General features: G+C 35.6%; 1 protein-coding gene across 3 annotated transcripts in view; it reads left to right on the forward strand.

Moving 5' to 3' along the window:
• The window catches only part of MRPS9 (mitochondrial ribosomal protein S9), a 58,271-nt gene that overhangs the window by 10,700 nt on the left and 30,063 nt on the right, over positions 1–17,508 (forward strand). For all 3 annotated transcript variants that reach the window (XM_039840128.1, XM_039840129.1, XM_039840130.1), the window contains exons 3-4: positions 16,986–17,048; positions 17,133–17,163. In XM_039840128.1, the coding sequence (XP_039696062.1) occupies positions 16,986–17,048; positions 17,133–17,163 (94 nt within the window). The remainder of the gene's footprint in view (positions 1–16,985; positions 17,049–17,132; positions 17,164–17,508) is intronic.

A 17,508-nucleotide genomic window follows, 5' to 3' on the forward strand; every position in this document is an offset into this window, starting at 1 on the left:
TGGACTCTCAATTATATTTCATTGATCTATATGTTTTGCCTTATGCCAGTATTACACTGTCTTGATCACAAAGTTGTCTAGATAACTTTGTACTAAAATGTTGAAACTGGGAAGTGCTGGTACTCCTACTCTGTTCTTCTGTTTCAAAATCATTTTGGCTATTCTGTACCCCTTGAATTTCCATATGAATTTTAGGATGAGCTTGTCAATTTCTGCAAAGAGCCAGCTAGGATTTTACTAGGGATTGTGTCAAATCTCTAGGTCAGGTTCAGGAGTATTGCCATCTTAATGTTAAGCCTTCTAATTTGTAAATGTGGGATATCTTTCTGTTTATTTGGATCTTCTTTAATTTTGTCGATGATGTTTTATAGTTTTGAGTTTAACTTTGGTATTTTTAAAAAATTTGTTCCTTAGGAATACTTTTTCTTATGCTTATATTAAATGCATTAATTTCTTTTTAAAAAAACTCAATTTTCAGTAAAATTGTATTATTTTATTTTTGGATTCTTTATTGCAAGTGATAGAAATACAATTAATTTTTGAATATTTGAATCCTACAACCTTGCTAAACTCATTTACTTATAGTTTTTTAGTGGATTTCTTAGAATTTTCTGTATATAAAATGTCACCTGTACATAGAAATAGTTTTACTTTTTTTTTTTCCAGTCTGGATGCCTTTTATTCCTTTTTCTTGTCTAATTGCCCTGGCTAGCACCTGTAAAAGTGTTGAATAGACATGGTGAGATTGGACATCCTCATTTTGTTCCTGATCTTGGAGGAAATCTTTTAGTCTTTTGCCATTAAATATGACGGTAGCTATAGGTTTTGGTAGATACTCTTTATCTGATACAGGAAGTTTCTTTCCATTCCTAGTTTGTTAAACTTTTTTTTATCATAAAGGGGTGTGGGATATTGTTAAATGCTTTTTTTTGCTTTTTTTGAGATGATCATGGCTTTTATCGGTATGGTGTGTCATGTTAATTGATTTTTTAATTTTCTTTGTCTTTATTAAATTAAAATAGTAACAACTGCTTTCATGTTATTGTTAGGGTTAAAGAGACAAACAAATCCAAAAAAAGCTTATGACATAACAAATCACAAGTCAGTCATAGAGCACAGTCTCATTTCACCTATAGATTTGTTCTGAGAATGACAGAAGCAAATATAGATGTTTATTTTTTAACATTGTTCAATAACATTATGAATAGTAAAACTTTTAATAATGACCTCGAGCTAACACAAAGTGTTAGGTGTCAGTTAAGACTCATACGAATCAGAGATTTTATCTTGTATCAAACTTAACTAATACTTTAAAGGATACAGGTTATTTGTTTGTTTTTCACATTAATCGATTTGGGTGTTAAACCAACTTTGCATTCCTGGAATAAACCCCACCTTGTCAGTGTGGATAATCTTTTTTTAATGTGTTTCCAGATTTGATTTGCTAGCATTTTGCTGAGGATTTTTGCTTCTAATTGATGCTGATCTTTTAATGTCTTTGATTTTGACATGAGGGTAATGCTAGATTCATATAATGAGTTGAGAAGTGTTCTCTCCTCTTCTATTTTTGGAAGAATTTTTGAAGAATTGGTATTAATTCTTCTTTAAATGTTTGGTTGAATTCATCAGTGAAGCCATCTGGGCCTGGGATTTGGGAGTGGGGGGATACTTTTTTTTTTTCTTTATTACTATTTGCTTTTTAAAATGGCCGTCCCCTCTCTCCGTGTGACCTGCATGTTCCTCAGTAATTGTTCGCAATAGGAGGATCCTGTGACCCAACTGAGTTTACCACTAAGGCTATTTTGAGCATCTCTTTTACTACCTTTTTGGATGTACATGAGGCATATTTAGCTCACTGAGAGAAACAGAATCAGTCAACAGTTTTGTAATTCTATTTGAACGGATAAACATTTTCACAGCATAAGTATTAAAAACAAATTAGATTGGAGTGGTTAGTTCTTTGCTTGGATGTTTAATCAGAATATTAGTTTTGTATGTTAAAATTATTTTTATTAGAATTTAATTTCTACAGATTAGATATCACCGATAATTTAATTTAGTCACCTAGTTAAATGTTTAGGTTTACTGTAGAATTTCCACATAAGTAAATTAGGTGCCATTGTCTTTAGATTAAACCTTTTATTATTTTATGTATTAGAAACTTGTTTTTCTATACTGCTTAATACTCATTTGCTAAAATAATAATAGCCAAAACCATCTATGAAATGCATTTAAGCAAAAATTTTAAGATTTAAAATATCTACTTTCATATATTAAATATCTTTAAATTTTTGTTGTTGTTGTTAAGGTGTTTACTACAGACACATGTTGATGTTTTCATCTAGAATACCTTTTTTATTTTATTTAGAGAAATCTTAAAAGATCCTATCATTCAGTCAGGTAGAAACAGTATGTTAAGTTCTGGTTTTTAAAATATAGGATTGTTTTTCAGAGAAGATATGTTTAACATCACTATGTAAATGTAGGAGGGACAGCTCTTCTGTACTTTAAAACTGTGTGTGTGTGTGTGTGTGTGTGTGTGTGTACAGTGAAAGTAAGTTGATGTTATTTTGTGTCATTGTGGTAATAGAATATAATAAAAATCTCCCATAGATTTAGCAAGTAAAGTAATGAAATCATGAATTAATCTGAAAAAATATCCAATTACTTCTTTAAAATATATAAACTCTTAAAATGAAGCTGAATTTCTTGTGAGGAATATAGATGCAGAATTTGTTAAAAAGATCTTTTTTAAAAAAATCATTATAATTGAAGTGATGTCGTAGGAAGATGCAGAACCTGGGATAAGGAGATATTTTTTCAGTGTAACTAGCATTGTAATGTTTAGGAAGTTACAGCACTCTATTACTTGATTTTCTCATCTCCAAAATAGTAATAGCTGCTTGCCTACCTAAGGATATAACTGAGGAGAATGAGATTAAGGCAATGTGTTATTGTTCTCATTACTATTAATTGCAATAAATAAAATCTACCATAACTTACTAGTTTTCTAATTGCCTTTGTCATACAAATCTTCCCTGCCACCTGAGACCGAATGTTGGGAAAAAAAATCTGAAATTATGTTGAGTACATTGATTTATCACTGAGTGATTTAAACTGGAGGTTGCATTATGTCATAGGTTGGTGTTTTGTCGCCCCTCACTCACTATCTAAAAGCCCGTGTGGGAGTGTTAGCCATTTTCCTTGATACCGGTGACGTAATTCTTTTGTGCTAAACTTACCTGCAAGTGATAGATCTGCTTCAGAAGTCTCACATTTTGTATCAATTAACTCTTTGGACATTTTATTAAATTTAGTGAACTCCCTTTGGCATATGAGTAGATATAAAAGCAAAGAGGACAGTGAAAACCAATTGTCATCAAGGTTTTAAAATTATATACCCATTATGGTTCTTGTTTTCATTTTATGGTTTTGAAACTATTATTTTTGTAAGAGATTCAGTGACATATATAATCTGAGAGACAGTATAACTTTTGAGTCTCATTTAGCATTTCCATACTGATAAAATGCTTAGTTATTTCTAAGACAAAAATAAATACTTTGATATCCCTTTTAAGCTTCCAGATAATCTTTAGAAGATCACTGTGATTGCTGTTACATATTTAAAAATTATAATGCTTTTTATGTGTGTTTGGCTTTTAATATATAAATTAAAAGTAGGTACAGTGATTTTTTCTGTTTTTTTTTAATATGATCAAGACATTAGATATTCCACAAAAGAGAATTTTCCATTAATTTTAACTTATAATAAAAAATACCACCCCTTTTTAAAAACTTCTTATACATGTGCAATGCTGTCTGGGAGCCTTATACACATTCCTTATGGGATAGTAAGTATTTGTTGTTGAAGAGACCAAGGCAGTACAAGGTGATTTTGTATCCAAAGTCTGTTTGGTCTATACTTCCAAAGATTAATTATTTTTAGTAACATTTTCTAAAATGATTTGCAGTTTCCCCAACCTTGTATAGTAGAGTATAGTGAGTATATTTTAACATTACAGTGCCTCAGGATTTTCCTTTTTAGTATGGTTGTTAAATTGTTATACCCCAACTGTGGCTCATAGTGCATGTTTGTGCCTGCACTGAATGGTCTGCCTATGCTTAATTCTGGTTCTTGCCATCTCCTTTCCTGTCAAGGTGTCTCTGCCTCTGTGTCTGCCTCTAGCCACTCTTGCCTGCCTTCCACCCTTCCAGCATAATGAAACTTGCTGGGTTTGTGAATTAAATCTAAGAGCTATTGGATTCAGCATGAGGTTCTATATGCCTTTCCTACTGAATAAAATCATAAATTTTTGTCAGCTGTTTCTGCTCTCCATAGGCCTTTTTTTTGGTTGATGTATAGGTTTATAGCTTTATTCCAGAAAGTTGAGTTTGAATCTGGGCTTTGGCCTTAATGAATGCAGCATACATAACTTATGTGTGAAAAATATTCTTAGCTAATTTAATATGCTAGTGTTTCCTTAAAAAGGCTTTTAATAAGAGTTCAGATGTGAGTTGGTAAAATAAGAAGAAATATAACAGATAAAATTTTGTGAATAAAAATAATTCTGCTTGTCACTGTTGATTTTAGTCATTATTTAGATTTTTAATTATTAAAACTACAGACTATATATCTACTTGTTAGATTTTTTTTTGCAAAATTTGCTATATTTAATGTTCAGTCTTGCTATTAAATTTATATGAAAAAATTATTTTTAGTTGGTAAAATACCAAATTAACTAAAAATAAATTAGTCACAAACAGCTATAGATTTTCTCCATTTCAAAAAGTTTAATTTTTCCTGATTTTTTAAAGTATATCGAAAAGAAAGAAACCACTTTTTGCTCTTTCCCGCTGAACCACTAACCGATAACCTTCAGAGGATCTAACAGGAGGAAAAACCGGTCCCTTCTAACAATCAGTAGTGCATATGGTGACTTGCTAAAAAGAGCTTAAAATGCATACTGAATATTTTGAAAATAGGTCTTAATGCTGCAGTTCTCAACCCCTGTTCCATAAACCTTTCACAGGTATCTTCCAGATGTTGATCCATGTCTAAGAAGTATTTTTTGTAACAGTATATATATTGTGAGGAGGAATCTGTCAAATAAACATTGAGATGAGTGGGTTTTGTAATTCGATGTAAAGCATACTTTGATCCAAAGGATATTCTGTGTGTGGGAACTATAAAGAAATAAGCCCCAAGTATGCAACAAGGGCAGGGTATAAACAAATGTCCTCAAATCATGCCCCAAGGCTAAAGGCTGGCTGGGTATGTAGTGCAGTCAGTGCCCATGGAATTCTGTAGACACTATCACACATTGTTACATTAGAGTGGACTTGGAATGACCGTTATTGCTAATCTGTTCAGTACTGTTGAGTCTTTTTTAATCTTTTCAAATGTACCATCCAAAATGATTCCTCCAGAAATCACGCCATAAGCACACAAAGTTAAGGACCACTGGTATGTGCATTTTCATTTTTGAGTTAAGCAGTATCTGTTATAAATTTTAAGGTGGAGACGTTGTGGTTATATAAAATATTATGAATGTGGAATTGCACTTGCATTTACTAATGTCTTTATTTGGGAATTAAAAGTTAAGTTCTATATTACTATAGAATTTCAGGAAAAAAGCCAGCAAATTGATATATAACACTGCTGAAGCCTACCAATTACTTTTTAATTGGTATTATAGACCTCATTCTGAAACCAGAATGTTTTATTCTCCTAAGTGTGAATGTGCTGTATGAAGTTTCTCTAATTGATTTGCTGTGCCCATTCCATTTGATGTATCATTTTTCACAATATTTCATAATTTGTGCTCACTTCTAATGAACAGAGTCGTTAGGACAGGCATGTCTAAGTACAACTGACAGCTAACATTAGGTGCCAGATGCAGTTTATAAAGCTATGTAGAAATGTAGAGAACAGTTTAAATAAATTAGCACCTGTACATTAGTCTCACTTGCTAGTAATTTATAAGCGAATCAGTAGAGATGACATTTAGGTAAGTCATTGATCAAGTTAACAGCTGCAAACCCCCTGCCCAGCTGGGATACCTAATTAATTGAGATTGCATTCCTGACCCTGTGCTTCTGGGCTGAGTCTGCAGTCCTTTTATACTTTGACATAAACCAAAGAATAGAGTTAAATACTTTCCCTTCATTTCAGGGAACCCTTCCATTACCAACATTCTAGGTAAAATCTAAAAAATCAAGAAACATGTTTACAAATGAGAATCATATTACTCTATGAGTTACTTGGATTAACTTGTAAAAGTTTACATTCTTTATTTTTGTCGGTATTTTTTTATTTTAGATTCAAATAAATCATGCTGCAGTCTAATAAATTTATAAAGGATTCTCTCTATACTTATCATTAACTGTATACATATGGTTTTGGACTTATGAGAGAGTTGTATTTTGGTAAACCCAATGTTAAGTTGAAAATATTGTAAGTCAGAATACATTTTTTAAAAAAAGAAATTTAATACACCTAACCTACAGAACATAATAGCTTAGCCTGGCCTACCTGAGACATGCTCAGAGCACTTACATTAGCCCATTGTTGGACAAAGTCTCTGTCACCGTGAACACACTGTCACGTACTGGTTGGGCACCCTGGTGATCACGTGGCCAGCTGAGAGCTTTGGGCACTGCCACTGTCCAGCATCACGAGAGTACCGTACTGCCTATCAGTTGAGGAAAGGATCAAAATTCAAAACTTTAAGTATGTTTTTCTGTGAAATGCATATCTCTTTTGCACCACCATGAAGTTGAAAAATTATAAGTTGAATCATTGTAAGTTGGGGACTGTCTGTTCTCCACCTTTTTTTTTTCCCCAGAAGAAGCAGGGTTTTTGTTTTTTGTTTTTGTCACAACCAATCATTGAACCGAAGCCATATATGTAACAATTTTTTCAAATGTGGGATTAGTTAAAAACATCCAAGAACTTTGCCAAGTTGAATTCCATACAAATTCAAGAACATAATATAGAAATTGTTAAGGTAGAACTTACTATGGGAAAATACCCTGTGTTTCCTTATGGCTCACATTTTCTTCGGAGTGAATTTAAAACTGAAAGATTAAGGCATCAACAACCTTAAATCAGAGTGAGGCAGTGATTTTGCACCTGTTTTAGTATGTGTTCATGGGTGTCGATGGTGTTTGAATACCTGTTTGTTAACTACAGACCACGTCCAAATTCTTACTCCTAGACTGAGAAAAGGTCTCTTGAAATAAATGTTAAGCCTAAAACAAATAAAATATTAGGCTAGTAATAATTAGGCTATTTTCAAGCTTTTTGAAGAATCATTAATCGAGTTCCAACTGATATACATAGTTTTGTTTTTGTGGAAGGATTGTTTTTCTTGGTTTAAGTAAGTTTTTCATATAGATTGCTTAGAAGTGAAAAAGTAGTTATTTCAGATAATTATGAAATTTCTGCTAATTCTGTCCTGGTTGATAAACTTGGTCCAGGTGGGCCAAACCCCAATTCCGATATGAAATGCCAATTTTCCTCTGATTTTCAGGCAGTCGAGGGCCATTTCCTGCTGGGGCTTTTTCTCTAGTGCCGGGATGAGGCCACACTCGTGTCAGGGAATCACAGGGCACAGCATTTGACAGATTGGTCAACATTAACAGAGCCAGGTAGTTCCCACACCACTTCCTCCAGTGACTTTCTGGTTACCTTAATTTCACCTGTCCTTATATTTAAATTCTGCCTTTTTTATCATTCTAATATAGGTAGTTCTGAATAACATATCAGAAAACTGCTTTAAAAAACTATTTTAACACTTCCTTTGCCTTTGTGTTTCTCATTTTCTTTTCTAGTTATACTTCTGAACCTTTCCTAACCAAATCTTTACCTCAATTTAAAATTTTATGTGAAATTGCCCAGCTGTCCCCAACCATTTTTGTTACTAACTCTATATTATAATTATCTTATTTAAAATACTCTCCTTAGCTTTATGTTGAATTGGGAATTTTATTTTTAGTCATGGTGTATTTTGGGAAGCCCCAGGGACTCAAGAAATCAGCCCATGGAAAACTATCTTCCATGAAGTGTTGTCCAGTATGGGGCAGAGGCTGTCAGGTGTGAGGAGTGAGGATGAAGTCTGTGGCTTCAGGAAGAGCAAGGGGAAGTCTCTTGGAAGAGCCTGTGGCTTTTAAGGGAAACTGCTCGAGAAAGCCAAAGGGCAGTGGGGGTGAGGATAGAGATGGAGAGTTAAATTTTTATTTCAAAGAGCTTGAGCAAATGCCCTGCTACTAAAATAAATGTCAAGTTCCAGTACCCTAATAGACCAACTTAGGGGCATAGGGTGTACCTGCCACTGGCCTAATTTCTCCTAGCCTGGCTTTGAGTTAGGGCTAGGTAATCCTGGTCAGGGAAGGCAAAGACTTAATCTTGGGCTACGGGAAAGAAAGAAGGTCTGAAAGGATAGAAGCAGGATACTGTTATGCTCCCTGAGAGGGTCTTGCTCCCATCACAGGGTGGTTTGGGGTCAGTGTCTTCAAAGCTGATACTGAGCTGCCCATAATAACAAGTAGCAGTTACTTCAGCAAGACCACGCTGGTGACATGGGTGCTGAAACAGCCGACTGCAGCACACATGTCTGTGTGCTTTGTAGTCATGTAGACTTTCCAGTAGCTACGTCATTGGCAATGGCAGGCTTTGGAGAGAAAGATGCTGGTGGGGAGACTTACTCTGGACCTAGACTGAAAGCCACACGAGAGTGAGCAAGAGGAGGTGCCCTGGAAGACAATTTGCAAACAAGGCCCTATTCTCGCGGGCTCCCAAGGACGATGTTGTTTCTTCAACTGAGTGTTCCTATGACACAAGAGGAGGTAGGCACTTGTCATTTTTGTCATTATGTTTGGTGACTTTTATGCTTTGTTTCTAGGAGGAAGGAGTTGCAAAAACATGCAGAAAGAGTTTTCAGTATCTGTTACAACTCGATATTTTTATCTTTTTCTTTCCGTTAGCAAGATTAACAAGGGAAAAAGAACAAAAGGGTGGGGGGATAACAAGAGCTGTGACAATAAGGACCCTCAAATTAATGAAAACTACAAGAAGACCAATTGGGAATCTGGAGACTTTTGTGATATTACTCTCATTTTCACCCCATATGCATATTTGTGGGTATACATGCACTTAGATTTTCTGCTACTTCCAGTATATAAATGTTTCTCTCTTCTGCCCCAGCACTGAAATCCAGGCTGAAATGGGGTATACGATCCAAATTCTCTTACCTTAGGCCCATTCTGCACAGGCCGTTCTGGTCAGTGGCAGAGGGCCTCAGCAGTGCCAAGAGAGGTGTCGGGAACACCAGCTTTCCAGGTGGTTTCCATGATGGCGTTAACCCATTCAAGCCTCGAAGAATCAAGTCACATTTCTGAGGTGTTAAAGTGCTACCGTCCCACCCTCTTACCTCACGAAAGAGAAAATCAGGAACAGTCATCAAGCCTAGCTTCATTGTGGAAATGTATTCAAAGACTATCTGGTTACTACTCTGTTGTGGCAGTAGATTTTTGCTTTTTAACTTAAACCAGTAAAATTAAATTGTGGACTTTGTAACAATTTAATGAAATTTAAAAGCCTTGCTGAAATACACATCAGTAGCATCAGTACAGTACTAGCTGTACTGCTTGAAGGCTTTGGTCAAAACAGCCTATAGCTGTGTGGTTTCCCCTAGCTATGTGTTGTTTAAATTAAAGTTAATTGATATTAGATAAAATTTAGTTCTTTGGTTGTACTTCTAACATGTCAAGTGCACATTAGTCATGTAGGCTTATTGGCTGTCGTATCAGACAGCACAGATTATAGACTAATTCTGTCATTGGAGGAAGTTCTGTTGGGCAATGTTGCCTAGACCATTGCTCTGACACTTCCCCTCTAAACAAGAATTTGTATTTTTGCCTTGTTATTTAAAAGAAAAAAATACTTTGGAAGTATAAGTAATATTCTGCATTTTCATTTTTATATTGTCTTTCACTGAAACAATGTAAAATGCCCTAACTGCTTTGGAAAACAGCTCAAAAATACTACAAAAGAATAAAGAGAAATTTAGAAGTGTAGAAAATGGTTGCTTTTATCTGAATGAAACAACAGAGGAAACCAGCATTTGAGTGGGGAACAGAGATGTGTTTAGCAAAGACAAGAAAAAACTTGCAGAGATATAGGAGGGGGCATAGCTGTAAAAGAGGGGAAGACAGCGACCTCATATGGAAGAGACCTGAAAAAAAGTCTTGAGATTTGAAAAGAAGCCTTGGTGACTCTTGACCAAGCAGTTGCACATCTGGAATTATGGTGAGGCCAGATTGAAATCTGTTGGGGGAAAGAATGGAGTGTTACAGTAAGTGAGCCTGTGCTTCTGAGGATAGGAATGGGAGTAGGAATTGAGGGTTGTTTGTTGGCTCGGATGACACCAGGAGTCCTGTTTAGATGACCCTTTCACGTGAGCACTTGGCATGTGAAAGGAAAAAAGTACATTTCAGCCCTTTGTGATTGCTCCAGGTAATGTGGAAGTCGAAGGCAGAAACAAGGATGGGGAGAAAATGGCCTGGCCATACTGGTCTGGCCAAGATGGAGGAGCAGTAGGAAAGCATGGCACGTGCGCTAATAGGGGTGTGAATAGAGAAGAGAGTAACGGGGTCCTAGAGGGGTCAGGGAAGTGGTTGCAGGCAAGGTGGCGTTTGATGTAATTCTCAGAAGACAAATGGGAATGTGTTAAATGGAGAAATAGAGTAAAGGTATTCCCGGCAGGGAAAACAGCATGTAAAGGCACTTGTTTAGAAAGGCTAAAGTGACTTAAGAAAAGCCGAATGAAAAATATCACTGAAAAAAGTAACTGACCACCCTCCTCAATACGTCATGTCTTATAATCATGAAAACATTTTTCAAGTACTGGCACTTCCGGTGATTCTGGTTTGTAAGGACATCAACTTCATTGTTTCTAGGGATTAAAAAGGTATTTATAAAAGCATAGCACACAGCAGGTACTTGATAAATGTGAGCTCTACAAAAATGTTCAGTCTGTGTTAAGTACTTGCCCACATTCTTATAACCTATAACCATGTAACCTATAAATAGTTCTGTCACACGTCCTGTGTATATTACTTTATTATGTCATGTGATTTTACGTATCTCTTGTAACAGCCCCTGTGTTTGAGATTATGTGCGCATCTGTCTCCACTGCTATGAGTGAGGAATCATATCTTTTACCCATCTTTCTAAACTAGCAGAGCGCCTGAAATTGGGTGGGATAAATATTTAGTGAATAATATTCGTCAAGGTAAATGGTCACTTAATTTTCCTGTAAGCACATTTGGGTTTTACTTGTAATTTTGCTGCTAAATAGCTGCATGTCCTTGATGTCAATGAAGTAAACCTGTTTTCTGAGAGAATTAGATTGGTTCTCTGAGATAGCCAAGGAAGAAAGAGCATGTTCCGAAATTAAATCTCAGAAGGTTCAAGTTTGAGCTTTGCCATTTATTTCAGTGTGATCTTGGGCTAGCTGCTTTAACTGCTTCTTCTTCATCTGTAAAATAGAGGTAATGAATGCATGACTATAAGTCTTAAAAGAATGTGGGCAAGTGCTTCACGTAGACTGAACATTTTTATAGAGCTCACATTTATCAAGTACCTGCTGTGTGCTATGCTTCCATAAATACCTTATTTAATCCTCACAACAAATGGATGAAGTGCCGTCCTTACAAACCAGAGTCACCGGAAATGGTGGTCCTTGAAAAATGTTTTTATGGCTATAAGACACAATAAGGATTATGTTATTTACATATTCATCCTATTTTCATGTTTACCACTCCCTTTCTTCAGAATTCTGAAATGCGATGAAAGCAAGGGTTTATAACGTGTAATGCTGTGCCCAGAACATAGTGGTAGGCTGTTCAACTTAATACCAACTCTCAGAATTTTCTCGTTCGTAGAAATATTTACTGTTTATTTCAATCAAAAGGGTATTCACCGACTTGAGTTTTAACAGCTGTGTGTGCTGACTGAGTTAAGTAGGCACAGAAAGCAGCAAAATGCCTTTTTTCATAAAATCCAGGTAGTCCTTTGTTTGCTTCAGAATTTGTAAGAAATCTGATTTAGTGTGCCCACAGGAGATCAGTGGGAGGAGCAGGTAGGGTCGCGTTGATGCTAGTCCACGCGTACTGAACAGAAGCAGAAAGCATACCAGGAGCGTGTCTTTCTCTTTTCTGTATTTAATTTGGTTAAAAAACAACTGGTTTATTTACTGTTCCCTCTCTTGTTCCTTTTTTTCCATCTTATGGTTTTCATTGTTTTTACTGAATTTAAGATTTTGCTTTTTATCTGAAATGGTATCCTTTGCTCTGTGGACCTTCTTCATAGTATTTGGTACAAAACCTAATATATTTAGGAACAAATATCATATAGTTGGTATAATATAGCATAGTGTATATATACTATATTACTAATTACCGATACAGCATGCAGTATATTATGTAGCATAGTATAATATAGTTGGTAAATTGTATTATTACAACCTGATAGAGTGAGGAATTATAAATTAGTAAATGTTAATTTATTTTAGCTGAGGTTTTCTTTTTTAAGGCAAACCCACTTTCCCTCATCCTTTCATTGAATTTAGAATACTTCCAGCAAATTCTTTATTAGCTTGTTTTCTATTTTTTTTTTTAATTCAGATTGCCTGTAATACCTAGACGTCCTTTGCAATTGACAGTTTATTTTCACGTTTACCAGTTAACTTACTTGTGACTTTTCTAAGTCATCTTTTTTCATTGGAAATCCAACTGTAGGATGGAATTCTTCACATTTTCATTTCCCTCTAGGACCCTATTTGGTGGTCATCTAAGGTAATAGTCATTTTCACATTTGAAAATGCCAGTGATGTCTTGAAACCAACTTGAAAGTCATTTGGATTTCCCGCCTTGTAATTATGGTGAAGAGTTGAACTGAGTCTTCGACGTTGTTTAGTATTCTCACCCAGGCCTTGGATTCAGTACTTGCTTTGCTTCTGGCCAGCTTGGGGCTCCTCTGTATCTCTGTGAGAACCAGGCCTGAAGTCCAGCTGGCTCACAGATGCTGTAGGCTCCTGGTACACTCTACTGAGACAGGTTGGGCTTGGGAAAACCACATTTACTTAATTTTTAAGATTTTTCCCCCAACTTTTTATTTTAAAGAAAATTGAAATTTTCAGAGAATTTGAATATAGTATGGACACAAACGTGCACCACATCTGCACACCCTTCACACAGGTTTCCTTGGCATGGATTTGCCAGTTGTTAATGTTCTGCCACCTTTATCTCTCTGTATATATAAATTTTTTTGAGTGAGCCATTCAAAATGCAGATACAACACTTAACCTCTAAATATATCAGCATTTATTTAAAACCTAAATACATATACCCTTTATACCATCGTCTCCCACAATACCACTAGTACATCTAATACAATTGCAATTCTGTAATGTTATATGTAATCAGTATGGAAATGTCCCCACTTTTCCCCGAAATGTCTTTATAGCTGGAGTTTTACATAACCCAGACCACCCGTCTTGTATAATTGTCCCTCATTCTGGCTTTCTAATTGCTTCTTTATGATCAGATTTAGAATGTATAAATGACACTACTTTACTTACATGATATTGTAGTTTTCTCATTGCCTCACACCAGGAGGCATATAGTCAATTTGTCCCACTGTTGATTGTCCGTTTGTTAAGGTGGTGACCACTAGACCTTTTTATTGTAAAAGTAGTTTTTCCCTTCTGTAACTCGTAATCTGTAGGGTGGTATGTTGAATCCATGTGAATATTCTATTCCCCAATAACCTTTCAGCCAGTGACTTTAGCTTCCACTGATGATCCTTGCCTGAAATGAATAATTACCCTGGAAGTCGTAAAACAATAATTTTCTACTTCTGTCATTCCTTCTACTTTTATTAACTAGAATTGTTTTTATAAAGAGGCTTTCCTTTTCTCCTTGTCTACCCTTCAGAATGTGTGTGTATGTGCATGCACACTATTAAACATAAGCATACCCCCCATGTTGAGTGTGTTATAAGGCATTGTCATTGTCATTGTTCTTTTCAGTGTTCAAATTGTCTCATGTTGGCCTGTGTCCTTTGAGCGCTTCCTTGTTTCCTGGCACAGAAGATGCCTTAGGCTCACTTTGTACTTTCCCTGCCTTAGGCCTGGAATCAGCCTTTTCTCCAAGAGACTCTGTTCCTTATACTAGGAAATCATATTTAGAAACCAAGATTTGAATGCTAGGGGCCACCCACACTGCTCCTGGAATTCTATTGCTTCTATGCTCTGTCCGGGGACAGAATTAAAAAATAATATTTTAAAAATATTATAGGAGTAATATAGGAAAGAATGTTTTTTAAGGATCATGAGTTTATATTGATTTGTGTAATTCAAACTTAACATTACTTTTATATTTTTATCTCCCGTAAAATTTTGGTTATTATAAAAAATATATTTACTTATTTCCTTTATGCTGCAATATATACAAAATATTTCAGAATTATATTACTATTAACAGTAAGCCTACCATGTGAAGTTGAAGATTTACTTGTAATTATTTTTGTCATTAGAAATAGGTTTGTTTCTGTTTGTATTGTTTTAGAGTTTGTTTTGAAAATTTTTGTCTTTAATATATAAAACATTTACATACTTTAAAGTTTGAGTATATATGGAAAGGTATACTCAGAGAAGTCTTACTCTCATCCCTGTACTTTTCACCCTGCTCCCACCTATCCCTTAATAGACAATGATTTTTATTAGTTTCCATTTTATTCTTCCTCTGTTTATGTTTACAAAAAGAAACCTTTGTGTATTTTTCTCCTATTTTTATATGTATTTTCTTATTTCTATTTCTCTTCCTTATACCAGTGGTCTCATTTTAAGTACATTCTTTTTGCATCTTGCTTTTCTCAATCTTTTTTTTAATGGCTATAGTGCAAGGGTCTGATACCGGTCAGTGGCCTGTTAGGAACTGGGCCACACAGCAGAAGGTGAGCGGTGGGTGAGCAAGCGAAGCTTCATCTGTATCTGCAGCCGCTTCCCAATGCTAGCATCACTGCCTCAGCTCCACCTCAGATCATCAGGTGTTAGAATCTCATAGGAGCACCAGCCTCTGGTGCCAAAAAGGTTGGAGACTGCTGCATAGAGTACTTGATCACATGGATGTACCATCATTTATTCAACCAAACTCTTGTGTATGGGGATTTGGTCATTTCTAATATTTTGCTCTTAGAGATCAATGAATAACCTGTGCTTATGTTGTTTGTATTTATGGGGGGAGGTACCGGCAGGGTAAATTCGTGGAAGCGGGATTGCTTGGGGAAATGTATATATAGTTTTGTTAGATAGTGCCAAACTTCCAACCTTAGAGGTGGTACCATTTGACACTGCCACCAGCAAGGCGTTAGAGAGTCTCTAACCTGGCCAGCAGAGTGCTGTCAAGCTTTTGAGCTTTTGCTAGTCCTCGTAGATGAAAAATGTTATTTCATTGGTTTTAATTGCACTTTTGTTATTATGAATGCATTTGAAAACAAAATTTTCTTTTTTTTATGTAGTTTAATTGATTAGTCTTTTTTTACTTCTAAATTTTGAGTCATAGTTAAGACTTTCTGACGTCTGCATTTTAAAGGAATTCACCCATATTGTCTTCCCGTACTTGTTTTTTTTGTTTCGTTTTGTTTTTCATTTTCTATTTGTATCTCTCTGACTCATTTGGAGTTTATCCTGGTGTGAGGTTTGGATTGTTTTATCCTTTTTCCAAATGGCAATCAGTAGTCTCACATCACTTATTATAGAATCCATTTTTTTCTTCTTCAGAGAAGGAAGGGAAAGGTATGCCTGGTTTTAGAAGGGAACAGTTCACAAAATTAGCATTCTGATATAGAAGATTTTTTTGTGTGTAAGTCAATTTTATTGGCAAAAAGCTGAATGAGAATGAAGCTTGACCCAGAGACACAACTGGACTCCCTAATGTAATTGAATTTATACCTCACCATTACAGGCCCTGACTTTTCAGGAGCAGGACTGAATCCAGCACACTGGCTGTGTGGTGGGCAGAGCAGGCCCTCCCCAACCACGGGCTCTCCAAAGGGCAGCACTGTGCCCACACGACCTGCCAGTTCATTCTGAGGCCAGATAGGGCGCTCAGATCCAGGGCCACAGACTTTTACCTGACATCATCCAACAAAAATGAAAGTTCAGTTTTTTCGTTTTTGTTTTTAATTGTGAGAAAGGGGATTGGAGAAGACACGGTAATTGTTTTCCAGTTGGTAGTAGTGCTGCTGCCTCGGAAGTAAAGGACATTTGGAAATGTGTAGGGGTGAGATTTGTCACAAGCGCTGTGGATGTCACTGGCTCAGATTTTTAGAAAAGGGCTAGGGATGTTAAATGACCTGCAGTATTAGGGAAAGTTGCCTACATTGGAGCTGTCACATTCAAGTGCCAGTAGTAGCATCTCTATTGAGAAACAGACATTAACGAGAACTTGTTTCCCTGCCCATTTGTCACTTACTAGCCATCTTGGTTCACAGATCCACTTTTGAGATATCACAGTGTGTTCTAGTCATCCTTATTTCACTTAATAGAGGCTCCAAAGCAGTGAGGCTGGCAATTTGGGTATGCCAAAGAGAAGCTGTGAACTTTACCATAGTTGTGTATGTGTTGGAAAAAAACACAGAATATACAGGGTTTGGTGTTATCCATGGTTTCGGGCATCCCTGCGGATCTTGGAACTATCTCCTTTGGATAAGGGGACACTACTGTAGTTACAGATTTTTTTTCTTTTAGAGGATTATGTATGCAGTAATTTATGCTTTCATTTAAAATGTTTTGAAATGAAATAATGTATTGAAACTCTTAGTTCGGATTCTGGCACATAGTAAGCACTCAATAACTATTAGTCGTGACATTAACTGGTTTTTATAACAATTGTTAATGAACCTTTATGTATATTTTCAGAGAGCTATTGCTTACCTTTTTCCCAGTGGTTTGTTTGAGAAGCGAGCCAGGCCAATAATGAAGGTAATTACCTTAATATTTTAAAAAATTTCACTTAGGTTTATATGTTACAATAATTATCTGATGCACTTTTAATTTATTTTACAGCATCCTGAACAGATTTTTCCAAAGCAAAGAGGTAAGTTTGCTCAAGAGTTAAACAAACAATTCTTTTTTACTACAGTTTTGTTGCACATCAGCACCCACTCATGTATTACGGCGACGCACTCTCATGTCCTGGCAGAGTCACATCGTTGGTCAGAAATAGTTTATAACTAATAACGAATGATGGGAGTTTGTAACCGATTTCTTCTTAATTAAGTAATATTAAAATTAGATCAGATTAGAGTTTATGCCTATAATAATGTCACATTAATTTATTTGCATTCTAATATGCTTTTTATGAAGATGTTTGGTACAGATCTGAAAACTAATTCAGTGGTTTTTTTTTTTTACATCAAAATTAAAAATTTTTCTTCATATT

Source organism: Pteropus medius, unplaced genomic scaffold, assembly GCF_902729225.1.
Source record: "Pteropus medius unplaced genomic scaffold, Ma_sr-lr_union100, whole genome shotgun sequence".
Taxonomy (NCBI): domain Eukaryota; kingdom Metazoa; phylum Chordata; class Mammalia; order Chiroptera; family Pteropodidae; genus Pteropus; species Pteropus medius.